The sequence below is a fragment of the Rhea pennata genome, chromosome 1, assembly GCF_028389875.1.
Source record: "Rhea pennata isolate bPtePen1 chromosome 1, bPtePen1.pri, whole genome shotgun sequence".
NCBI classification, from domain to species: domain Eukaryota; kingdom Metazoa; phylum Chordata; class Aves; order Rheiformes; family Rheidae; genus Rhea; species Rhea pennata.
The window spans coordinates 20237580-20264786 of NC_084663.1; the positions used below are offsets into that span (position 1 = coordinate 20237580).

Consider the following 27207-nt stretch of genomic DNA (forward strand, 5'->3'; position numbering starts at 1 on the left):
GCTTAAGTATTTTCATGTGACCAAAAGGCAAGAACATGAAAAATAACAAAACATTTCATTTTCAAAACATAATATTGTAATTAGGAGGCCCTTGAAGTCTGTTTTTTAAAGTCAGGATGGAAATTTAGATAACATTAACAAGGTAATGATTACAGTATGGGAATGCTAAATGGATTATCCAATTAATCGCTCTATGTGATGTTTCCACAGGTGATATAATAGGACAATCACAATCAGTCTGGAGAATTGGGTAGAAAAACCAAGAAAAAAAAAAAAGAAGAAGAGTTACAAAACTGGCAGATTCATAATCTCAACACAAGACTCATTTGCCTACAATGCTGCTACTCTGAGTCAAGCACTACTGAAAATTCTTTTCAAACACCCAAAGTAAAGGGATGGAGGAATTCTCTTATGACCCTATTTAATTCTTACTTAAAAATCAGTGAAAGTCTTTCCATTGGTATCTTCAGATGTTACAGAATGTTTCAGTAACTTCACACTGAAATTATCATGTCTGGTTCTGGCATCAAAATTGGTAACATCCGATTATTTTTGACTATCCTGTCCTTGGCACCAGAGTTTATACATATTACAGAATGTTCTATTAACTGCAATGAAAAGGTAACAGAAAGCTTTTATTTTACATGCTACTGATTTAGTATTTGTACATACTGGGCTGCTACAAGTCTGTCTCTGGTTTGCTTATTCAAAAAAAGTATAAGCCTTATCAAGCCATTTCTATATTTAAAGTGGAAAAATTAAGAGGTTTGATGTGTAGTTTTCTGAAGCCTTCCCCAAAGAGGGGAGAGGGGGCAGAAATAGAACTGGACACTCCCTCTCCTTTTTTTTTGCTGTTGTTGTTGTTGTTGTTTTTAATACAGAGTTCAATACAGACTCAAAACTATCAACATGAATGAACTGGCTTAAGACAATGCAACCAACAATCCATTATTGTAGGCTTTAGACTGCAGAGAGAAAAATAACAACATGAACTAATTTCTCAGAATATTTATTCCTTATAATAAATTCAGGTTTTATTTACGATTTATGACTGATATACTTCTAAAATGGTAAAAAATAACTACCCATTCCAGCCATCCTATAATCACTGTCTTAAAGGTCATCACAATCTTTGTTCTTTCAGAAATAGCTGAATAAACTTCCTGCACACCTTCACATGCCTCTACATAAACACTGCACTAGAAGACATCTGTGAACTACTTTTAAATTTCTGATTTTTTCAATCACTGCTATACAGGCCTCTGTAAAGAAGGTTAAGAACTAATGAACTTCTGTTCAGCAAGTTACTTTATACGATCCAGTTCTATTTCAAGGTGTTCTCATATAGTGATTTAAAAGTCTTTCCCCCCCAGAAGAGCTTCCATTTTGGATTAACAACAGAACTTTAGATTTTTAAGAGGAATATAAGAACTATTCAACGCGCTAAAAGATTTTAAGAATTCTTTCATTGTCGTTTATCTCTCATTGTAAAACATTTCTAAAGTGTTTTTTAACTCTCACATTTGCCTAAATAACAACTAAGTATACACATATATAGTACTTCTCAGATTTTCATTTCCTATACAAGAAAAGAAGTAAAAAAGGTGGCAATATCTTGAAGCATCCAACTGCAGGCTACAATCTTATGCTCATTCTCAGCAAGTCTGTACAAACAACTGGGGTTAAGTAGGTGTTCAGTCCTAGACTATGCTGGAAGACTTGTTAACTCAGTATGTTTTATGAGGGAACTAACTTGAAATCCCCTACGAACTATCACAGTATACTTCACAGAGCATGTGAGACAAAAAAATGAAAAAGTCATTCTGTAAAGATAAAAAAGGAACCTTTTAGGTCTCTCAAGATAACTATTTTTTTATTCTTGGGTATCTGGTCAGATCTATTGCCAAGAGAGATCTAAAAACTGGTTTGTTTTCATCCTGCCACAAGCCAGAGACACATTACTCAAGTTATCACTGCGGTATCTAGTTATTAGGTCATCTGTCACCAGAAACATGCTAGCTTACAGATTAATCCCTTAACTGAATTAGAAGACTGAAGAGTTACCAAAACCAGAGTAGAGTTCAGGTTCCCAACAGACTGGGAAAGTCAAAGGAGATGCATGCTTAACCTTGGAAGGGTATGTCTAAAACATTCTACCATATGCATCACAAACGTGACTTGCCTATGTGGCACGTAAACTGGATCTGGTTTAAACTGTTTCTTATTTGATGCTTCTTTGCAGAGAGGGAAGGGATTGCTTTTCAGTTGCTTCAGTCAGTCTATGAGTACACTTCTGCTGAAACAGACAGTTCAGCTCTCAACTCCTATCAATATATTCTTCTCGTCTTCATTGTGTCCGTACCAATAAAAATATGGTACCAAAACAGTTTTCAGCCATGCAGTGCACAAAGCAACCAAAACTAGACTAATCAGTAAGTTAATTCATCTCACCATGTGATCTTGTGATTGCTGATGCTGAAAAAAGGCAAGTGATGGAAACGTGCAGCTACAGCAATGAAGACGGCTCTCTTCAGCAGTAGTCCAGTCTTGCACTGGTTTAAACGTAACCCATGTTAGATGTTAAATGATTCATTTAATTAACTAACATAGGTTTTAAAGACTACAGCAAGCAAGGTTTTTAAGCAGTCATCAGTGGTATTAACAAACCCAGTACACACCAGTCTTTGCTGTTTGATAGAGGGCTTGAAATCCCAGAGCTTAATTCTTTTATGAGGACTCAGACACAGGGTTTTGTGAAGCATAATAAAAGTATGTAGCAAGAGTAACTGGAATTCAACTATAAAACAAGACTTGTAGTTTATCAGTCTCAAATTGTGTTTTGAGTTTAGTAAGACTGCATAAGGAAGTGCCCGAGAAACTCCATAAAGCTTTCAACAAATTCAGCTACTTCTCATTATTCTTTTCTGAAAGGAGCTAATTAAACTCATTTTCAGAAACCATTCTTCTGTAACCTATAGAATGGTCACTGATCATGCAAAGCAACAATCTGTTTTCCTGCCAAATACGAAACATTAAAGCATAAAAGAATTTGGAGCTTCTTAGTCTCATCTCTTGCTTGTGGAAGTATGGGGGAAAAAAAAAAAAAAAAAAAAAAAACATGCAGGCTATAAACTGGAAAAAAATTCCTGAATACCAAACACGCAATGAGACTCAGCTCCACTTTCCAGAAATGAAAAAGAACAGATACTCTTTAAGAAAAGAAGATCTCTACACATATTTTAAACAAAACATATTCACACCTAGCCACCAGATGCAGCAGTTGCCCAAATGACCTCATAACTTAGTAGAGGAATCTACATAATGATATTTTGAAGAGCTTTATGGTATCTATGATGTGCAAAAAATAAACAAATGGACTACATTTAAATGCTGTAACTGGGAACTTGTTTCCTGGATCACTACAAAACTCCTTCTCCCATGCAGAAACATCTATATCCTGTAGCTATTACAAGTGGTGAGATTAAAGATCCCCATTTGTTTTAAGGCCTTTGTGTTTTAATGACTCAGTATAAGATATTACTGAGGTCCAACAGGAAAATCCATGGTGAAAAAGCTCATCCTGCTTTTTCATGTTACTAGCCTGGGTAAGTTTGCAACAAAGCCATGCATGCTCACATGTTTTCAAAAAGATCATGATTTTGGTACATCAAATGAGCTTCCTCCACAGTTAAGAGAAATGTATTACACATATAAACAGCTACACTTCAGCAGTGGCCATGGGGTAGAGTTTTATTAGGTCAGGTACTGTAACACTGACATGCTTTCCCCAGCCCCCAGCTCCAAGTGGAAAAGGCACCAAACTAAAAGCTTTCATTACTGGATGATTCCTTTTTCTTTTCCATTTGCTCTTAAGTTTCTTAAAACCAAACCAAACCAAACCAAACGAAACCCACCTCCTCCCTCCTGGAAAAGAGAAACAAAAATCACCCAACTCTTACAGGCAGAACTCAATATTTTTATGACACCTCCCCCCCAAACCAACTCCCCTGACTGCTACCAATTTTAAATGTAGTTATTGCTGTTTCCAATCTTAAGTTCTAGACTTCAATTTTCATTAAATTTTATTATATGAACCAGTTTAACCTAAGAACCATGAAGTACAAATGTAAGCATCTAAAAATAAAGAAATTCTAATAAACACATCTATAAGCTTAAGAAAAAAAAAGCCCAGGAAGATTAGCTTGATAGCAGCTCACAGGTTTCTTACTACTCTGAAATTTTATTTATTAAATAAAGTTTTCACTTTATCTTAACAGTAGCAGTTTGTTCTTCATACTGCAATTAAAATATTCACTAACAGCATACATCAAACAAGTCAGAATCCTGATGTTCATATCAAATTGATTGATGGAGGAAAAGGTAAACTGCAGAAAGACAGAGCAGAAGTTTGGAAAATGAAAGAGGAACAAAATCCAGGAAAGTCTAAAGAGTAGTATGTTCTATGAATGTACAACATGCTACTCTAGAATACACAGTTGTGCATTTAAGGCTTCAATCTCATTTTGTAGTTCTGCTGAGATAAAAACAAAGAAGCAGAACTCATATAACATTTTTAAAAGCTATTTAAACTTTATTACGTACAGCTTGATGCAAAAGCTGACATAGCAAATAAAAAAAAGTGCTATATTAAACCCACAGCTGAGGAGCCGAGAAATGATGAAAATTTTAGAATAATTTCAACCACTGAAGAACTGCAAACATACAAAAAAAAAAAAAAAAAAAAAAACTGCAAAGAGTGCACCAGTACTAATATAAAACTATTTAAATTCATTTTTACCAAGCAATAGCTAACTGAGTCCTGACTTGTGCACTTACCAGGAGTTAAAACCCCTTTGCCAGATTCATTCAAAAAACTAGATTTTAGGAAATGTGTATTTTAACAAAACTATATATAAATGCACAAAAATAGGTAGAGAACTTCTTGTGCGCTTTACTTTTCCAAGGAAGGTTAGACTAGTTGGGGAGGGGGGGGAGGAAAGAGGATGGAGATGGAACATCTGTAACTAATCAGCTCTTACAGAGCACGTTCTGGGAATAAGGACACTGGGACTGTCAAAAATCTGCGACCAATGTGTGTCAAATATACTGTAACATGTACAACTTTATAACTTACGGAAATGGGGCAATATATTGAATGAAGAACATAGTTTCATATATGTCAAAGACTTCCTCCAACAGTGTTCATGTTTTTTTTTTTGTTTTGTTTTGTTTTAAGGATGGCTGTTGTCTCCAATATGATCCAAAATAATTACTTCAAATGTAATTGTCTTTCTGCGTTCCAAAATGATCATTTAATTGAATTCCATTCCATGTTGAGGATAACAGAAAATAATTAGGATCCAAAGAGATAAATACCCAGCATGATTTTAGTTAATATGAGAACCTGGAAGACAGTGAAAAAGCCATTAAGTCTCACTGAAAGGAAACAAAGCTTTTAAATAAATAAGCCATCCTTACAGCAGTGTCCAGAGACAGTGCGAATGATACAAGTGCACTCCATGTGCTCTAATACTAACACTCAGTATAAGTTTCTAAAGGAGTAAGACTAAATCAGAGACTTCGAGTCAGAGCTCTATTTTGAGAAAGAAAGTTTTTTTAAGTCATTGAAAGAACAGAATGCAACCTTCATCAAGAACATGTTCTTGAAATTCATCTAAAATCCTTCCAGTAAGGACAAGAAGAGAGATGACCCTATTCTAAGAGAATTTATGTATACAGATATGGACAGACAGGGTAAAGGAATACTTTATGTTAATAAACAATCAGAAGTCTTAAATACGCAAACCTTGAAAATTTGTGAACTATCGCAACAGAAACGCATCCATTAAGTTTTCAAAATGAACCTTAGAGTAATTCTAAGGATGTCTATTTCCAACAGTAAATTCTGAACTGCATTACAAATATTAGGAAAAATCTTTCTGTTAGAATACACTGATGAATATTTGAGCATGTCAAAGTTTACAGATTCTCAAAACAGTCCTCACAGTATGCAGACAACACAGGAGCTAGTTACTTTCAACAGGAAGATGGCAGAAAGTCTGGAGTGAAGAGTATCCTTCAAAATGAAGTTTTCAAAAACTGCCAAAAACTTGATCATGGCCGAATGTTCAAAGATAGCTAAGAAAGGTCAGTGTGAGCGCATGATGTGAGAGTGCTTAATAGCAGCAGCTTTCAAGATCCTGAACAGGAAAACATTCATGTCTGGAAACATAGGTAACATGTTACGAATACAGTTCGGTGGCTAACAGAAGAGTAAAAGCTTGATACATTTCAAAAGAACGCTTAAGAATTCATCATATATCTACTAGCCTCCTTCTAAAACTGGGAATAAGAAGTCTCTCTGTCTCGGAAGAATCTGCTAGAATAGCCAACTGTGGACTGCACAACAGAAAGGAAAAGTCATCAACATCTACAACGGCACCTTTCACAAGATAACGATTGTCTGGTAGTCTCTACACTACAACAACGGGCTCACTTTATCGCACAACTGTTGTTTAAGAGTTGTTGTTTTAAAATATACACCTGGGAGGTAACACTGGTGGAAGAATTTGAAAAATTCCAGATAAATGTGAAAGAAAAAAAAAGAGAACATGCAAGTAAAAAAAGTTTCATAAAAATGTTTTTAAACTCTTTTATAGAAAGCAAAATTGTTCTAATAGTACAGAAATAACCGATGACTGGAGTATACATTACATACCACTAAAAGTGCACGCATAAAACTTCAGCAATTTAAAAATAACTTTACAGTATGAGTTCAGTCAGCTCTAGCTTGTATGATTTATAGCAAGTCAACACACACACAGGTGACTAGAAAATACAAGATTAAGTGCCTGAATCACACACAGATCAATGGTATGTCATTCAGGATCAAGACCACAGGAAGCCATTAATATTTAGGATTGTTTACTTCTAATATATGTTGGCATGGACTACTTATGAGGATTTAAAATCAGAACTGACTTTTCTCAGCTATGCAGCAATACAAATAGGAAAGGCATCTTAGGAAAAATACGCATGTATTTTCCACTTAACTACTTACATCCTCTCATCTATTGAATACTGATCTAAATGAAATTTTTAAAGAATCATTAAGAACTCGAATGAATAAAGCTTATTTTTATTCCTAACCTAAATCATGAGGAAGTATGAGAATTATCTGTCAGTATCGTTTATCAAATAGCTGAAGTCTAGCTGTCTTTTACAGCTACCTAACAAGCTCTGTTCAGGTAGACTATTCAATTTCTTATAATCTTTTTCTTTTCTTAAATTATCATCTTAAAGATTTTATGCAGAGCTTTTACCAACAAATTATTTTCTTTTAATATAAATATTCCTCATAATTTGGGGAATATCATTGCAGGGCATGGAAGAAGGTGAAACTTCAACTGATTAATTCGGGTTAAGTGATCCAGTGCATCCTAAAGATGTGGAACAGCTTTTTACAGTAATTTGTACTGCACTTGAACAAGGTGATGATGCATTCTTGAAGAGAATCTAACACCACTATAAAAATTTTTTATTGCCTAGTAAAAATTAACTGTGCTAGTAACTTATAAATGGTGTTTGCAACTCTGAGGCTGTTCCCCTGGCTTCAACAATAGGACCTGAAAAGACAGCAAAAGATGTTTCAAAGCTCATGCAGTCAGCCTGCCAGTGCTTGAAGCATCTTCAAGTGAAGATAATCAAGGGCTATTAAACAGCAACACAACTTTGCTATTTTTAGGCAGCATTGAAGATGAAGAGTTAAAATAGGGCTGAACCACATAATTATAAAACTGATTTTTTTTTTTTTAGATTTAATTGGATCGAACTACAGTATGTTGTTTCCTCTCAGACTTAAAATACTTACCTGCAATAAAAATATGTTTTTTAATAGAATTTTGAATACTTATCCATTCTTATCAGTAGGTTAGTTTCCTTGTCAATGTCTGCTTTCATCTCTATCAATTAAATGTTGCTAGCAAGTAATTTCAGAGTGACAATCATATTGTTACAGATTTGAAGGGAAAGAAGAAGGGAGAAGAAAGGAAGGGAAAGACAAAAGAAGGAGGAGAGAAGGAAAATGAAAGGGGGAGAGAGGAGTTACTATGTTAGCACAGCATGTCCTCACAGGTTCAAGCCAGAAAATGACAGAACTGTCCTGGTTACCAACAATTAAAGTAACTTCTCTTCAAGTATTACTTGTTTCAAGAATAGGTAAAATATTTATTACAATGTATCAGACATCAGTTTCTCCACACACACTGAAGAAACTATGTCTGGGTATTACAACAGGAAATACGTGTCAGAGCTGTCAACTAAAAACATCCCACAACAGTATACCCACAAGATTGAGTGAAGGATTCTCAGCCAGATATGCCTCTTGAAACTATTTTTATTTGTGAATGGATTAAAAACTATTTTTATCCGTGAATGGGTTCGAAACAGTAATCAGTGAAATCAACAGATAGGCAAAGAACAATTTTTCCTGAATAAAGTATTTTTCTTCAAGTTCCCCTACAAAGTTAACAAAGATAATGGGAAACAAGCAAATTCTAACTTTGGGGAAAAGCATATTGTTCACCACCACTTCTAATGATACTCTCATTAAAACTCTGTCCCTGCAGTTACAAAATTGCAGGTAATTATACACTACTGGACATGAGATAAGATATACCTCTTTCTACTGAGTAAGGCATACACAAATCCACCATCCCAATTGTGTGTATAGTATACTGATTACATTATAAAGGCATAATGTCCCTGTTCAAGCAGCTCTACTTTAATTACAAAGGTTTCCTAGTTTTCCCTGTCAACATCCAGAGCTCACCAAGCCTTCACTAGTCAGACATAGTGAACCACGTAATACCATGTGCCTCATTCAACAAAGCAGTGAATTTTACCATCCTGTGGGATATCTTTGTGAAATAAACTGTTAAATAGCAAATACCATAAAAACAAAAATTGTAACACTGCTTAACTACTTAAGATTGCCACATCCATTAAGTTCTGAAACACAAGACGGTTGTGTTTCCTACCTCCTTGAGTTAGCGGACATCTATGTGAGCCTAATGCTGAACTCTCCCTCTCTCCGCTCAGTTCATAAAACATTTAAAATTATCTCGAAAGCAATTCTTTAAGGTATAAAGTATCCTTTCTAACAAATTGCTGTTTTTACTTTTTTTTCTCTTAAATATCTTCTTAAATATTATTAATCCCATTGTGATCCAGCCACAAAAAGGCTATTTCACTTCAATGAATAAACTGAACAGTACAATTCCATGTAAAAAGACACTGAGTTAATAAGCCACGAGTATGTGACTATCAGTAATACATGACTGAACAGTAAGTGTTCTCCACATTTTAAACAATATCCTTAGATTTACAGGATTAATTTAACTGTCTTTTCTCAATTTATCAGCTGGAGATATTACTGTTACTTTGAGGATGTCATAAAGTGTCACTCCACATCAATATATAATTATAGAGAACAACACAAACGAGTCAACAAGTCGGGGGAAAAATGCAGTTCTTTTAAAACAAAACAAAACAAACAAACACTAGATTTTCTCACAGCATGAAAAACACAACTCACAAATACATTTTTGACAGTATACTGCGTAACTATCACAAATTATTTCCTAAACAAATCTTCCTTCCCAGGAAGGAGCCCTCAAAATATTAATTACTTTTGTCTCAAATTCTTAATTCTGCTTACAGTACTGCCTCAGTAGAAACTTTAATCAATCTCCCCTCTCACTTTGTAAAAAATAAGTAAAAAAAAAAAAAAAAACCCACACACACATACACACACAAAAAGGAAGCTCTGTTTTTGTAAAGCACTTAAGTCCAGCACTCCACAATGGTAGGATGCCCTCAACTAAATGAATATGGAAAATTTCTTTAGGAAAAAAAAACATACAGAAACAGACAGATTATGTAATAAAGCACATGGTAAAGGCTTATAAAACACTAAGGCACTCCTGAATTTATGAAAGTTTGCTCTGCCAGGACAACAACAAAAATCCAAAAATACACCACAAATGAAGGATTAGTATTTTACCACTACTGACAATGCAGAAAGACTTTTTTTCAGTGAGAAACAGTGACAATTGCAAGGAGATACAATACTACTGGAGTAGTTCGAAAGAAAGTTGTTCATCTTGCTGTGGTTGCAGTGCTTTTCAAAACTTTTTGGCCTTTGGAAACTAGATTTCGGATCCCACTTACTCCAATGGGCAAAACTTGCTAACACATTCCTATCCATAACAGCACTATTTATGCTTTCCAGTACACAGGACTAGAAATTGAGCAGATATAAATATTCTCAGAAGATGAAGTACTAAGCCCAAATTGCATAAGGTATTGGGGGAGTGGGGGGAGTTGCAAAAACTAGCTATTTAATCAACAAAGAAATACTTGCTTTTTTTAAGAGCTCTTATGGAGATCTTCTGTCTCTCTTGAAAAAAGGAGTTACTTCACTTCCTTCCCCCCAAGAAAATGCCCAGTGGTAACAGGTATGTTACCCATTTCTTTGTGGTATATGTTAACTGCAAAGAGATACATGTAAGTCCTCTCTGCAACAGAGAGAAATTTGGAGAGCTGTGCCTCTCAAAGAGTGTACTGCCAGGAATAGTCACTCTAAATTGAACAGCTCAAGACCAAAAGGTATATTCCTGATACAATGCGATGAACTTTGTAACCCTACTAGGCAAATACTCTTTTAGTACTCATTAATGAGAAGTTACCCGAGAAACAGGAATAGCAATAGTAGGAGATCTGTGAATGAGAATCCTATATGAACTTTTGTTTGGTGAGCAAAAAAAGGAAGATAACCCAGGTTTCTGTTACAATAAATAGCAAGGTGACAAAGGTTTTGTCTTTAGTATTTTTACAGGTTTGGCTTTCTAATGTAACTATAGCCTTTCAAAGTTAGGCCAGGGTTTGCCCCCACCATTTATAATAATGCAGCTATTTGTGGAACTATGCTTAAAACAATGATCCAAGTTTTTTTTTTTTTTTTTTTTTTTTTTTAAGGATTTTTTTATTTTGTGTAGAAGGCATGAATTCATTTCCAAGTAAAAGGATTATTAAGAAACACACTTCAACATGTATCCAAAAGCTACACAGGAGGAAAAGAAAGTTTATGGTTAGCTTACAATATATATTTTGGGGCATTAATCTGTATACTGAATAGAACTGTGGGCTGAATATAATGTAAGATAGAAAAAGAAATACTATTATTTTACAGTGACATTGAAGCAAAAAGCATGTTGTGCTTGTACTACTGGAAGTGAGATTTCACAGGAATTGTATTGGACTGTCAGCTCTTAACTCCACAGCTGAGAACTCTCAATTGAATAAATACTTGAGGGTCCTTTTCCTATGAACAGCAACCTTCAACATTAATAGATCAACACAAATCTTAGATTGGCTTTGCTATACTTTGATTTTTCCTGTTTGTGATGTAGCCCTCTGAAAAATACTAATCTGAGTTTGACTCTCCTAAGTAAAAAGAGAAAGGTGTTAAAAAGCAATTTAAAACATTTGTATTCACTTTTTAAATGCATGTATTTATTAAAAGGAATGTTGGTCACTACTGAAATGTAACACAGATCTTTGCAAATCAGACGTGAGAACTGCTCTTCCAAACTGCTATAACTGTTTCTGAGAAAAATGTGATTTAGTATGCTCCCCTTTTTTACTACAGATAAATATAAAACATTATATATGGAAAGAATGAAAAGAAACATTACACCAGCTGACATAAGGAGCAATCTCAAGTTTGAAAAATTAGAATGACATCTCAGGAAGGAAGGATTCAGACAGCATCTCTGACACAGAGAGAATACACAATACTGTGCTCTATAATCCCTTTTATGGGTATCTCTCTATGCACATAACTACATAATCTCTTCTAATCTAGGAAAAAAAAATGTGAGACATTCATCTCACAGTCAATCATACTGTTGGAACTACCCCCATCTCTCTTTTAGTGGAAGGAAATCTAAGGTAATTGTAGTTTTCACCTTCCAGCTGAGTGCCTGAAGTTAGCGTGGAGCATAATTTAGAGTCACACGATCATCCAGCCCTTGAAAAACCAAACATTTAAGCAAATACGTTTTAAACAGGTCAAATATGACAGTAATTTGATCAACTCTGATACTTTACGTACCTGATGAGGGACCTTCGTATACACAAGTTTACGAATTAGAAATTGTATTGTCTATGCACAGCCTCAACGTCAAGGCAAGCGTGCCCTTAATTTTTAACCATAATGTGGATCTCTAAATTCACTAAAGTTTTTTATATACCTTCAGAAAAAATACAGTTCATTAATTCTCTGATCATCATCTGCACCACACACAAAAATGAATTTGCATTAGCTGCCACAGATGAATCACAGAGAGGAACAGGACATTCAATTTTTCAAAAAGCCAAATGTGATCCACCCCCCCCCCCAAAAAAAAAAAAGAGCGCGCTATGCAATCCAAAAAATGAAATGCTGAAATTTTGTAAATATCTCCACAGTTCCTACAGTACCAAGAAAAACAGAAGGTTTATCTAGAAATATTTTGTTATTATAAAAGCATTCAGTTATACCGATCATAGAAAATACGGCATTTGTCAAGTCAGGTGCTAAGAATTAGCATCTTAAAATAACCTTCAACAATTGTGCTTTCGAAGAAATAAAGTAGTTTACAATCTAAGAAAATTTTCTAAAATATTAAGCCACATTACTACTCACGTACGCAAATACTTCACAAGCCCTGAAACAGAACATCATTGTATCCCATTGCTCATTATGCCCCACAACTCTTGCCTATGCTGCTCTAAATTCTTTCTATTGTAACAGAATACATCAAGAAATAAGTATTTTTAAACATACGGAAATGTTTCTTAGTACTATATAGTTCTTTAGATGAAACAAAACCTAAAACGAGTATTTATTCTTTTAAGTGTCACATCAGTTGCTGACTGGCATAAAACAGTTTCACTTTCTTCTCTTCCTGCATTAGGTACTTCATTGTAATTGCCTATCTAGTAAAATCCTATCCTATTTCTCAAAATTTTCCAGAAATCAAATTGACAAAAATCTAAGTAGGGCTGACAGAATTCTTTTCTCAATTTTTAGCAGATCAAATACACAGAAAGAATTCTTAAAGGTGTCAGCATTCAATTTTTTTCAATTTTCTTTCTCTCTCTTCCCCCCCTCTCTCCCACAAATACTCAACAGGTTTAAGTTTTCTACGGGACCATTCTCCCACCAAAAAACTTGCCAGTTAGTTAAAAACAAACAAACAAAAAAATACTAGCCCCCACCCCCTGGATAATTTTGATAGTGTTCTACTCAAAATTGGCAACCTTCCTGCTTTCTCAGCCTCTTGGGTACTTACGGGCTGCTGTGTAGCCTGGCTCTATCCTGACTCAGCAGCTGAGCTGCCGTAAGTCCCCGTATCTCTATACTGACTCATTTAACAACGCAAGGGACAATTCATTTCAAGCCTTCACAGACTTCAATGCTTCGTTTCAGTTTGCAAAAACATTTTTAAATGTTTATGTTTTGAAACTTCATGGAGAAATGCAGTTGACGTTTTTGGCCATCACTAAGTGCTTAATAACTAAATTTCACATCAGATTTTACAGGAAGCAATCAGTATGTATCTAAAGAAAAAAGAAAACAAAAAGAATAGTTTAATTCAAAGTATGAGGAGTCTGGAACTGTCAGCTGATTTAGTCAAATTACTGCATTTTACAGACGAAGCTGTGTATACGCTATCATTCTTGTACATAAGACTTCAATAATTTTGACTATATATTTTTCCTCTCAGCTGACCGTGATTAAAATTGTAATTTATTTAGAAGACATACATTATGCTCTTAAACATGCATGTTTTACTCTCATTTCTTCCATTTAGGGAACAGTGATTTAATGTTGCACATATGAAGCCTGACTTTTAATCAAGTTGGCCTTTGTTCCAGAGAGAATCAAAGACTTATTAGAAATCAAATGTTAAAGAATCCAAGATATAACCTGTATTCAGTCTTCAAAACAGATTCTCTATCCTATTTTTATAATAGGATACTATATCAACTATAAGTGGAACTCACATATAGGTAGCCTGCAGACAATTCTTAAGTGCCATCAAACGCTTTGTAATACCCGGATTGAAACAAAAGCAGTCCAACAGTTTTAACACGGTATAATTAGATTTGTCATACACTTACACCTGTATGAAAAGTATATATTAGGAAATGATAAATTTACACACACAAAAACCATGTTTTTTACTGTGTTAAATACTAGAATTTAGTAATCCAGGTTTTAAGTATTTGCTAACATCCGTTACAGTGCCCTGAGAAAACATGTGTAGGTGGTAGTGAGAATACTGAACAAACAATACATTCCAGTGAAATATTTCATTACTGTTACTTAGCCAATAAATAATAAAACAAATGTAATGTACTGCATTAATCACTATTTGCAATTTTAATTTTATGATAATTTAACATGACTGTGTTAGGATAGCAAATTCTAAATATCTAAGTTCTGCCTAGAAGGCAGAACAGAATCAGAACAGTAACTGATTTTCTTCACTAGATTTGTAAGAGGCTAAAGGTGATTGATAAAATGAAAAACATCATGGAAATTTGATCTGAATCTGATTTACTATTTTACAATACTCAAAAGGTATTTTGAAACAATAATTTGTTCTAAGAATTCACCAGGTCTATATACAACTGACAAAAGTGCACCTTTTAGTGGTCACCAAAATTATCTTCTATCCATTGATCACCTTTATTTTCCTCTGATGTAATAACTGCACCAATTAATTTTAAATTATTAACCTAATGAAAAGAACTCATGTTTCCAACAAAAAAAGCAAGGGAAGTAAGGGTCATTAACCTCATCTCAGTTGAGCAAAGACACTCACCTTTCCCCACTTAAGGAATCCTCCACATAATTATTGTGTGACCAGGATTTCTTAAGCAAAATTGATCTATTTTTTGGAACGGTTAGATACTGGGGGGGAGTATGTATAGGAAACTTTCAAATACTTCTCTCTACTATGTAATCGAAGTATGGAGAAAGATGTGTTACGTATGTATGTGATAATGACCTGGTAAAGCATTATGAAATAAACATTTAAGGTTACATTACACTATTGCTTTATATTTTTAAATGAGGTTTTACATCCAAAAGAAGGCTAGATTATTAAAATGGAACTGTTTTCAGTCCTCTCAGAATGATAAATTGTGGTGTTCAATAATCCCCTATTTCTGATAAAAATTCATATTTTAATTATTATTCTGTTTATGAAAATCAACAACATATGAAACACCATACCTCTCAAAGCACTGGAACAATGGATCCTGTATTTATCTTTCTTGAAACTAATCAGCAATACCACCCACCTTGAATGTAATTCAAGACAGCATAATAAAAGGCAGTCTATGAGAACAATGAAATATTAGACAAAGTAGGTACGCTTTACTGAACTAGATAGGGTAAGTTTAGAGTCTTCTTTTGAATCTCTTACTTACGAATATGCATGAGTTACATTAAAAGGCTATATTTTCAGGAGTCTGAATAAGGTGAGGGATAAAACAACAAAACATCCTTATGTAAAGGTAAAACATGAAACATTGGTTATGGACAGTGAATGGGAGAAAAACCTGACAGTGTATAGACTCTAAGGCAGTGCATGTGATAAACAAGCAAACAGCAGTCTAAGTGCTGTCCTTCACCACTTCAAATTCTCTCTAGAATCCAAAATTTCAATGGCTTGTATATTAAACAAAAACCCTTTTTATCACTTTTCCCTATATCCACTAGGATAGATGATATTTAACATTCACATCAGTCAGAGAAAATCCTGCAACAGCCATTCATTTTCATTTACAATGATTGCTAGTGGTTAGCTTGCAGGAAAGAATGCAAGGAGTCTGAAGCATGCCTTACATGTGACTGCATGTCTTTCAAGGGAAAGGCTCATGATCTGCCAAATTCTTTTTAACAGCATTTTACCACAGCATGAAATTACAGTTTCATGATATAGATCCAAATAGAGGGGAGAAGGGGGGGAAAAAAAGAAAAAAAGATTACATTTCTGTATAGATCATCTCACCCTTTTTAACAGAGCATAAACATCTGCATTGATCTACCACAGTTTGCATATAAAAAAATGAGACAATTCAGTGGGATTTACATCTTGGAAAGCATTTGAGGTTTGTGCAAACAGAACTACTTCCTGCCAAACCATAGCTCAAAATAGCTACCCATAATAAAATGCTCACTCAAATTCATATGAGGCCACAAGGTCAAAAATAACATAGAAAGAAAATCTTTAAAATGAAAGCAAAATTTTTGATTGCAAATGGAGAAAGAAACATATAAATAAGATTTAATAAGCACATATAACTGTATATGCTTAGAAAAGAGAAAAGGGAGAGAAAGAATAGAAATGCTATTCACACTTCTGGATAAACTCAGCTTGGCTAAAAGAGTTCAATTAGCAGATACAGTCACTTCTTGAAAAGAAACAAAACACTACACAACATAAATGCCTCCTATGTATCAGGTCTATTTAAATTTTATTTCTATGCATAGTTTTCATTAGTTTCAAGGACAGGCTACATAAATAATCTTATTAGCAAAAAATAGTTTCTTCTAGCTTTTGGGATTTTATTCCCATCACTGACTTAAGTATCACATACACACACACTCTTAAAAATTCTGAAATGGAAAGTGCATTAGAATTAGGAGAGATTATGCATAGCTGTTTAAAAAAAAAAAAAAAGAAAAAAAAAAGATAACCGAAGCATATTTGTTCCAAATACATGCACTCTACAAAGAGAAAAGGAGCAAAATGACAATTCAGAAGTCTGAATTTATTGATTTATTTATTAAGAATTAAGCCAGCTTTCCTACATTAAGAAACTTTCATATTATTCCTGCTAAGAACATGTGCACAGGTGCCTTTCTAATTTATCAGATCAGATATGTGGGCTCTTTCTAACCTTTCTTGAAAAGGAATCCAGAAAAATGGGATTTAAGAGGGGGCAGACAAAAAGACATTCATCCCTCAAAAAACAACAAAAAAACCCTCCCCAGCTTCTAGAGCACATCTTCACAATAAATGATTTTGAAATTAAGTTTTTACAGCTTTCATTCAAAAGCAAAAAAATTACATGCTGTGTTCGTACCTGCATATGTGTTACCAACACAACAAGGAAACAGAATGTTTATTTTAGAAGACAATAGAAGTTGCCGCAATGGCCATGAAAACTATCAAGGAAGTGCACTTTAGTAATTTCCTGATGTTGCTATTCTTCCTCAAATAGTGTTTTATTCAAACTTCTCCAAACAGAACTCTAGTTCATGAAGAAAAGGTGTAATTAATTTTTCAACTGTACTGCTCCATCAGAATTAGATTTCCTTTTTTAGAGAAGTCTCATTAAGAGCATCATCTTGCATTTAGATTCTTTAAATAGGTAAAGTGTACAGATTTAAGAAACGAATGAAATGTCATTGTAATTTGGAATTTTAACACTGCCATATAATGTATAAGTATACATAGCATCTTGTATACAGTCATTGGTTTTTACAACCTAGGAATACGCTTGCAGTAACACTACAGTAAAATAAAATGGTTCATGGAAAATGTATTTTTCCATGCTCTTCAAGAGTATTCTAGTTCTGGCATCATATATGAAGCTTCTTTGTAATTCAGCAGGGAATTTCCAAAAAAGCAGTTCATTCATCTTCTCTATTGGATGCAACAGAAGGAAATAGAAAATAACTAAAAATACACAAACAAAAACACCACACAGGTAACTTGAGGATCTGGTTACTAAAATGAAATCTGTGAAATCGTAAAACTTGGTTCACTCTAAGCCCAATTGTGAGGGCAAACATAACAATGAATCAGTAATTTTCCTACAGTAACCAAGTAACTATATGTGCTTATTCAACTATAAGAAAAATCGTTAAAACCTGAAGATTAACAATTACATGTATGTCAAAAATTAACAGGTCTGCTATCTTTCAAGATGTATCCATTGAAATAAATTGTATAACATTTACCTGTATCCAAGCGCTTTACAGGGGACTCATCATCAACCTCAGAATCTCCACATGCACTCCTTGATCTTTTCCTTGGGTGCAGAAGTGTCTCCAACCTTGGAAGGACTACAGACAAAAAGGTTTTGGTCCCTAGCTGTGGAGAAGTTGGCTGGGTTTCAGTGTTCTTTGCAGACTTTTGGGGGCTTATACTTTTCGATTTGCAGAAGAGAATGGATGTACGTCTGTTTACATCAGTTGATGACTCAGCTACAGCAGAAACAGTCGACTCATTGAGATTACTGTCAAGTAAGTGTTCTGGAGTGTGTCCATTTATTTCTTTCTGAATGGAAGTGCTATATAATTCATTATCAAATTTTACTCTTTTGTAAAGCTTACTCTGCTCTGGATTGAGTTCTACTGGTTTGAGGGTTGGTGGTTCTGAATTAGTCTCCAAGTTTGAAGGAAGAGGTAATGCATCTGATGGTTCAAGTTTAGGGGGAGATTTATCTCCTGAAAAAATTATAAATAGAGTGTGATTTTTGAAAACTCGTAGTTAGAAAGTCTATTATAAAACTCACTATAAATGTGCAGCCCACCAAATAAATTGCTGTTTGGAAACAAAGCATAACACTTTAAAAACAAACCTTGTCTAGCAACAATCTGTCCTAGTTAGTAGTTCCTACTTTTATACTGGGAATGTAACATGGATACAAAAGTAGGCGTTTATAGTATTTGGTGTGTTAAAAATTTACACTTGAATAAATACTTTTTACTTCTAATGCAGTAATGTTAATTTCATAACTAAAATCTAAGAAATCTTTTTTTTATATAAAAAAACTGGGGTGGTGTACAATTTATATGTTAAATGCAATTACACCATCATTAAAATAAAATGTTCGATAAATTACATTTTATAATTTTGAATATTCATCTTATCTGCCTAGCGCAAATTTTATCAGGTAAGCATTTTTTTTAAATGGTATTTCTAACCTGATCTATTAGACTGAGCTAGTGTGTGTTATAAAATGTACAGACAGACAAGTTTTGCAAAGCTGCTTTACAATTGTGGATAGCAGTTTTATTTATCAAAAAACAAAGTCTTGCTGTTTTACTAGCCACTATTTGGCAAATACACTTTGCAGACTTGACAGGAGAAGTCAGAAAAACCACCCTCTACCAATTTTTTCTTCCTTCCCCTTCTGTTACGCAGTCATTTCCCAGTTAATTTCAACAGTCCCATGCCGGGAAAAGGCAATGGAGGTTTTACTGTGAGTGTACAGAACTAAATTTAGCTTTTCATCCCAAGAGATGATAAAACAAAACAAAACAAAAAACACATTCTACTCTCAAGAGTGTTCCCAAATACAAGCAAAATAACTTTGTAATACAAAATTATCAACAAAAATACACATGGATATTAAAACTTTCTAGCTTTAGCAAGAGGAATCTTTTAAAATACAAATTAATATGGAGAAAGCAAATGCTTATTCTAGAAAAGCTGCATGAAAACAACGTATTCAACAGAAGCATTCATGCTGTCAAGTAAAATTCTTGTTTAGATAATTTTCTACCTGAAAAAAGCTGTGAAACATCAAGAGTTTAAACCCTGTACCTGCAGCAGATTAAATATTATCTATGTATTGTTTTGATTTTTGGCTTCACAATGCTTATTTTGAAATCAATGACTTGTGCATATCAAAAAGACTGCTCCATCTATATAAGGTATAATTCATATTAATAACATAAATAGTTAAAATAAAGTTATATGTTCACATCCTTTGAAGGAATACCAGAATTAGAATTGATAAATAGTATTTCAAGATGACCTTAAGAATGAGGTCCATAGGCAGATAAACAAATATAAGCATCAGCTCTTCTAAAAAAAAAAAAAGTCTGTTAAGAATGGCCTGTACTTTTTGAACAAATTCTAACTTTCTTACAACTAATTTGAAAAGATTCACATAAAGATTTAAGCACAGAAACACACTTAAAAACTATTTAGATACTACAAGACTAATTTCACTGCGTTACTTTGGTACCATATGCCACAAGAGTTTAGAATACAATTTGTCATGTGCTTAAGATTCAAAACAGAATTGTTAAAGGTAATTTATAGCAATTCTACACTCGGCTGATGTAGAGATTCCCTTTTTTGCCACAAGGATTCTACTGATTACTTTCTATATCTCTCTTTACTACAGCTTCTTCCTTTCATCCTCCAATTACATTCCATTTCAGGTTCTAAATTTGAACTAATATTTACTATTCTTGACTATATCATAACTATCACCATGGTGTCAATCACCTCTGAATAATGCTTTTTATTATGTTTTTAAAAGTAAGCATTTCAGACCAAAGAAAGTAGTTACTGGTCAGAGATTGTATCTACACTTTTACACTACTATTTGTACAGCTGCTGCCAATAATAAAAATGTTGATCTAGAAGTAACAAAGTATAGAGTATTTATTATCTGCCAGAAAGTACATTCCTAAATAACTATATTCACTGGCACCATTACTGAAAGAGGGAAGAAGTGGGGTGAGGGGAAATACACACACAAACTCCAACAATCACTAAACATTTTGAGAACATTTAGCACCTCAAAACTTAATGCTAAGTTATATGCGGATTCAAATATGTTTTTTTCCATCATTGTCCTTCAAATCTCAAGCAAGTTACAGATTCGAAAATCATTCTCTTAATCACTCTAAAAATTAAACATCAAGCTGCTGTATGAACTGCATTTAAGGACAGTCATCTTACTCAGTTCAGCTTTCAAAAATTTTGATAGCATCAAGCTGCTCCATACAGACTACTGTTTTTATCATGCTTTCACTTTCCTTCCATTTTTTCCTTCCTCATCCAATACTGTTAGTCAAGTTGTGACATGCCTATCTCTCTCTCTCTCTCTCCTCAATAAAAATAGGTAATAAAATAACTTTTTAGAGAAGAGAATGTAATGCTGATCCTGGAACAAACTGCCAATAACGCTCTTTATCCCGTCTCCTCCCCTGCTTCCCCCCACACCCCCACCATGAGACTGGATTTTTGTTGGCGTCATTTAAGAAGGAGTAATAAAATTATCAGTAGCGGATTTCAAAGGAAAAAAAAAGACCACACATAACATTCAACTGTAACCTGAGGTCAGGTCTTCCTGTATGTTGCTCTCACTAAAACCAGCAGGAAACACAGAGTAGGTAAGGATCTGAGATCACTATTTTGAGGAGGCAGAGAGGCACAAACAGAAGGGCAGTCAGACGTGGCAGCCTTGATTATAAAACATTGTTTGGTGAATCCCATCACTAGTTAGTGATGCAAACCAAAGCAAAGAAGCAAAACCAAACTAACCCTCCACTCTCCCAAAACAGTCTGCATTAAAGGACAGAAAGGCAACAAAAGACAGTATAATGGCTGTAGTTTTCAGTGCCTTTGATTTAAATTCACATAATCTCTCTATGTATTTTGGTATGTAAGTAGATTTCCAAAAGTACTAAGATGCACTGAGATTTCCAAATTCTTTTCCGTTCTAATATTGTTTGCATTTTAATTTCCTAACAGATTTTTTAAAAAATCTTTGCTACTGTGAAATATAAGGGAGCGATAAGGGGATGTGGCTAAAAAGATCATGATGATAGTCTTAAAATATTAATTGTAAATAAGCACTATATGTCCACTTAAAAATAAACTAAAATGTTTATTTAATTTAATTCACATGGTTAGAGCACTTGATTGAAGAGGTCCACAACAGTACTGAGTTAAATACAGTTTAAAAATCTTACCTTCTTCTTCTCCTTCTTGTTCTAATGCTGCAGCTTCTTCTTCAAAACTTCCAATACCTGATTCTATTTGAGGAGCTTGATTGTGTTGCTGACTTAGTTTGTTGCGGATAATGCTTATTTCTTTCTTTAACAGCTTTGCTCTTTTGCTCCTTGACCCACTGGATTTCATTGCACAGGTGAGATCAAGCTTTTCTAACAACTCTCTCAGCTGTTCTTCTAAGGACATATGTACTCTGTTTGCAGGATTCAGTAACCGATCCACTGAAGTCAAAATATGTATAATTGAAAATATGTTAGTGTTTACCAGAATATTAACAAATATACTAAAAGGAAAAAAAAATAAAATCATGTGCTGGAATTAAAAAAATATCAAAAATCTACTTCAATTACAGTTTTAGTAGCTTTACTGTCAGCAGTGAAGAACGGTTGAAACAAACTCCTACTACGTAATATTATTAGAATTCTTCTTGATCAGGATTGTGTTTAAGAAAACTAAGTAGAGGGACAAAGAATTTTTAGCTATGAAGGAAGACAGCTTAATAATAAGTAATTTGCTGCTTTTCAAAGAGTGAGATTATAAACAAAGTATGTTATTTTCCCTTCACTGCTACATATCTTGGCTTTCTGAGTTTCCAAGTGAAAAGATGACTTGAATTCTCAATATTACAAAATTGCTCATTTTTTATTGAAGAAGAAAGATAGAACTATTATTAAACATTAAATTTCTAATTCAATAGGTAGTTTAAGAGTGTGTTTATATTTACACACACTGGCAGCTATGCTCTATGACTTATGAGCACATGATCATGTGAAAGAAAGCACTCAAAATTTAAAACCCATTTTCACATACATTTTTTAAATTAGGCTCTAAGCTTGTTAAAAATGAGAATCTAGAAGACTGTTTTCTAATGATAGAAGCAGTAGAAGAGAATCAACTGAATCATCAAAAAAAAGTCTATAGTTAGAAAAAGAAATATTTCTCATCAGAAAACTGAACAGGTATGTTTTTAAAGACATGTATGGTATTTAGAGACTGTATTTAATAAAAACTTAACTAAACAAGAAAAAAAATCAAAAATATCTTACCATCTTCCCATGAGAAAGGCTGGGGTGACTCAAGTTTAGGCCGTTCAGGTAAGTGCATTCCAGTTTCATTATTATAACCGATTCCTTCAGCATCTCGCCTAGCTTGCCTGAGAACAACACCTCCTTGATCTCTTAACCGCACTGCAGCTCTATAGAATATTGTATCTTTTGCATTATATTTCATACAGTTATCTATGATAAGATTGAAGTCTTCTTCAAACTCACTGAGGTTTCTATAGCCTTGAGCATCTAACCGTTTTCTCATGGTAGAAAAATCCATTGGATGTTTAATATGATCCAAATAATCCGGAACCTTTGAATAAATATTTAAGGCAAAAATGGTGTAAACGTAAGCAAATTATTTTGTTACAAAGTAACATTAGTTATTAATAGATTCAGGTTTTTTTCTCATATTTAATAATACCTTAAATCAAGAGCTGGGAAATGTAGTTTAGAATTGCACACTTTGATCCTGCACACATTTACACACCAACTGAAGTTTACATATTGCATGATTCTACATCCTAGATAATAAACCACAATTCTAATAACAGATGCCCAAACTACTTATTTTTATTCTTTGGAAGAATACGTGTGTGCACATACATGTACAGACATACAAATATACATATGTATACACATACATATGCACATACACACACAGGTACACCCTAAGACAATCTAGTTTCCCACTTAAAAAAAAAAGTGAAAATTTATATTTAAACGAAAACATAGTAACTACATTTTAATTTTTACTAGGACACTCTTTAAGCTTGCTTTATCAAATAATATTATGTCAGAAGTAAAACAAAAACAAAAAAATAAACTCTTCAGCCTTTTTTAGCTTTGTATAAAGTGGTGTAGATTAATATGGTCTCATGTTATTCCATGCAAGTGTTTCCCAAAAGGAAATTATTTGGGTATATGAACATATATAGATTTTCACAGCAGTAAGTTATAACATAAGTTACTGGCATAGAGATAAAAAAAAGATAACACTACTCCCCATTCTGCAGTATAATGATTTGTTTCTTGTTATTAAATCAGCTAAATCGTATGCAAACATAAGGAAACACTTTGGAAACATTAAGTTTAAGACATACCTCTTTAAGGTTCACTGGCTGAGCAAATATACGAGCAGGATCCTTTTCCTGTAGCTGATCCAAAACTGACCGCAAAAGTACAGTGAATGGAGTAAGCTGAAGCTCCATAGCAACCTGCTCAATCTTGACCTAAACAAGTAATAATTACTCAGTGAAATATTTTTCATTAAGATAGCGTTTTGAGTTGTTCTGCAGCAAGAATAATGTACTTGACATAAATATTTTAACTTCCTTAGTTGGAATATCAAAGAAAATTAATTTTCAAAAATAACACTTCTATATCTTATGCTACTTTCAATATCATTAGTTGGCATTGGTCTGACATACATTTTCAGTACATAATCACTCTCATCCTTTTCCTTTAAACTCAACTTCAACTCCAGCTTCACAAATTTTCAGAATTAAGATTCATATTTTATCTATAAGAATTTAATTTTTGTTCTAGATTCTAACTGGAATTCTTTTTAAAGAAAAAAACATTACACAAGAATAACTTTGCATAATGTGAAAGAGCAAAATTTAAAATGTAACCTGTTTAAGTTGTAGTAATAGTACTGTGTTCAAAATGTCGCAAAAGAATTTACAACAGTGATGAATGTTAATGAGCTATGTAAAACCAAAATAGGTTGTTTAAAAGACAGAATGTTCATTATATGCGAATGCCAATAAAACCATTTAAAAATACCAAAATCTACAGCTTCTTCAAATATTTGGTTGCCCTTTAGAATTGCCATTACTTTTGAGTATTTTAAGACTCCTTTATAGCTTTATTTTCAGGACATTTAAAAAGAAAAAAAACATTGAAACAGGTTTGTTATGGCAAGGATCCATTAATGGTGTGTTTGTGAGTATGTGTTCCTACATGTGTACTTATTTAATAAAAATAAAGTATATATACACATATATACACAGACACAGCAAATGATACATGAATGTATCAAGAATAGTTAACTATATTACCTTGCAATGAATTGGTAGAGCTTACAAAAAAAGTAGAAATGGAATGTTATTTGTGTAACAAAGGATAGCTAAGGACTCAGTAGGGCAAACTTGTTACTTTGGGTTTTCTTAGAGGTTGTCTTTCTTCATTATCGCTTCCTCACTTTCCTTCTCCAAGCTACTAATGCTTCATAACGTTGTATCATTTAAATATATTTATTTATTTGTCATAAAAAGGAAACTCAGTATAGGCACATGAGCTGGCAGAACCAATTAGATTTTTATTTGTTTGTTTAACAGTTCTTTAGAAATACACCATCCTTGCAAGTGTAATTGAAAGGCCTGTTAAATAATTCTATATACTTTAAACTACATGTTTATATTCTTGATCCTAAAAAGGAAGATTAAAAGACAACAACTATAGTTTTCTTACTGCAAAACTTGTACACAAGAATACTTGAACTATCTTTTGCTTCAGGAAAATTTTACCAAATTAAAAGGGTACTACTTACCTGTTCTCGTTTTAATTTTTCACGCTTACGTATAAGTTCAATTAGCAAACGTGCTCTTTCAAGATCATGGCGCAGCCTTTGCCAGTACTTCAATTTTTCTTTTAAGGCTTGCATTTCTTCATCATCTTCTCTCTAAGAAAAGAATCAAAAGGTTTTAACAAAAATTTAAAATGCTAATCTCTTTTAATATGCAATTTTACAATGTATTCATGGGAAAGGAGAAACTCTTGTTTTACAGTCACAGCATTCAGTAATAAGCTTCATACTGCCAAAACACAAACAAAAACCCTGTGGTCAGGATATCTTCTTTAATTCCTAAATTCTCTAGTTGGAAGCAGCATCTGTAAAACCAGAAAGCAATCCCATGATGAAGACAACTTACAGCAGAAAAAAAAAAATATAGCAAATAGCAATTAGTAACATAATAAGCTGCAAAATAAGATCCAATGTTTTCACATCGAAATCCAAACTACCAGGAATGTCATTAGCTTCCTCAGAAAAACCCCACTCAAATGTAGTAGAAGTAAATTCTTGTTGGGTTCAACACAGTCTCCCCCCAGGCAGAATTAGAACACACTGGTAATAGAGTAACAAAATTACTATGACTTCCAAGGACAGGAGATGAAATCAGTTCTCCAACAAAGGGAGAAGAGGGGGGAAAATAAAGAGTAGTAGTTTCTGAAAAAGTTAAGACACTATCAAGACTGTAAATACAGCCAGTTATAATCCCCAAAATGCTACAAAAAACTTCAAATGGTACAGGCAAATAGACAATACAGTAATACAACTTTCTAACAAATGAACAAAAGAATGATTTACACATTCTTTTGGAAAAGACAGTGTTTAAATGCTTGCCGTTTTTAGCTTGATTTGTACACGTAATGAACAAGCCCTTTTCTTGTTGCCATTTTTACTATTTTTCACATTTAAGAAAAGGAAGGGTATCTGAATACTTTATATAGTATTCAAAAGGGATGGGTAATTAACCAGAAACAAAGAGATTAGTACTAAGCACACAACAGAAATATCCACTTCATAGAATTTTTACATTTAAAGAGAATATTTTATAAAAGAATCTCAGAAAGATCTAAAGCTTCATCTATTTGCCAGGGACTAGCATAAAACAATATAAACTTGATAAGTAACTTTTTTTTTTTTTCTTTTAAATCAACATATCCAAATTCCTTAAGTTTTAAACATTAGATGGCAGAGGAATAAAAACACCTGCCTGGTAAGCAGGGGAACAATGAAAGTGATCACACTACAGCCTGTTACACACAAGCAAAAAAACTTCCTAACTGAAGTTAATTTAGAAATGTTATAGATCATCGAAAGGAAGCTTGTGCAATTTTTCAGACAGAAGGTTCTAAAAATAAAGTTGCAAGAATCGGCAGTTTAAAAATTCCTAATATATTTGAGTGCTGACAGATTCACACAGTATTTTATTGTTTTACATACTTCAGAACATTTTCAGAACTGTAAATATAAGTACCTATGGAAGCTATGAAGTTTGTTTTCTTCAAATTTCTGACTGCATTACAGCTGAAAATCCTTATCTATCAACTAGTTCTGCACAAAATACAGCAATCTGGAAACAAGGTTCCTCTTTTGAAAAATACAAAAAAAAAAAAAAAAAAAAAGATTGAAAAAATGGAGGCATAAAATGCTATTCCCTTTTCCTGATTATTACCACCACTGACGTTTTTTTCCTCATTTCTTT

The 27207-nt window shown here is 33.5% G+C and overlaps 1 protein-coding gene across 7 annotated transcripts in view; it reads right to left on the bottom strand.

Annotated features, from left to right (window-relative positions):
• BRD1 (bromodomain containing 1) overlaps window positions 1-27207 on the bottom strand; it is a 60397-nt gene that overhangs the window by 12529 nt on the left and 20661 nt on the right. For 3 of the 7 annotated variants that reach the window (XM_062582826.1, XM_062582819.1, XM_062582809.1), the window contains 5 exons: window positions 25488-25619; window positions 24037-24165; window positions 22934-23246; window positions 21848-22108; window positions 18089-18577 (listed from right to left, as the gene is read on the bottom strand). In XM_062582826.1, the coding sequence (XP_062438810.1) occupies window positions 18089-18577; window positions 21848-22108; window positions 22934-23246; window positions 24037-24165; window positions 25488-25619 (1324 nt within the window). Of the gene's footprint in view, window positions 1-5218; window positions 5405-13397; window positions 13666-18088; window positions 18578-21847; window positions 22109-22933; window positions 23247-24036; window positions 24166-25487; window positions 25620-27207 lie in introns of those variants that run through there. The other 4 variants (XR_009959301.1, XM_062582846.1, XM_062582835.1 and 1 more) reach the window with 4 other exon arrangements.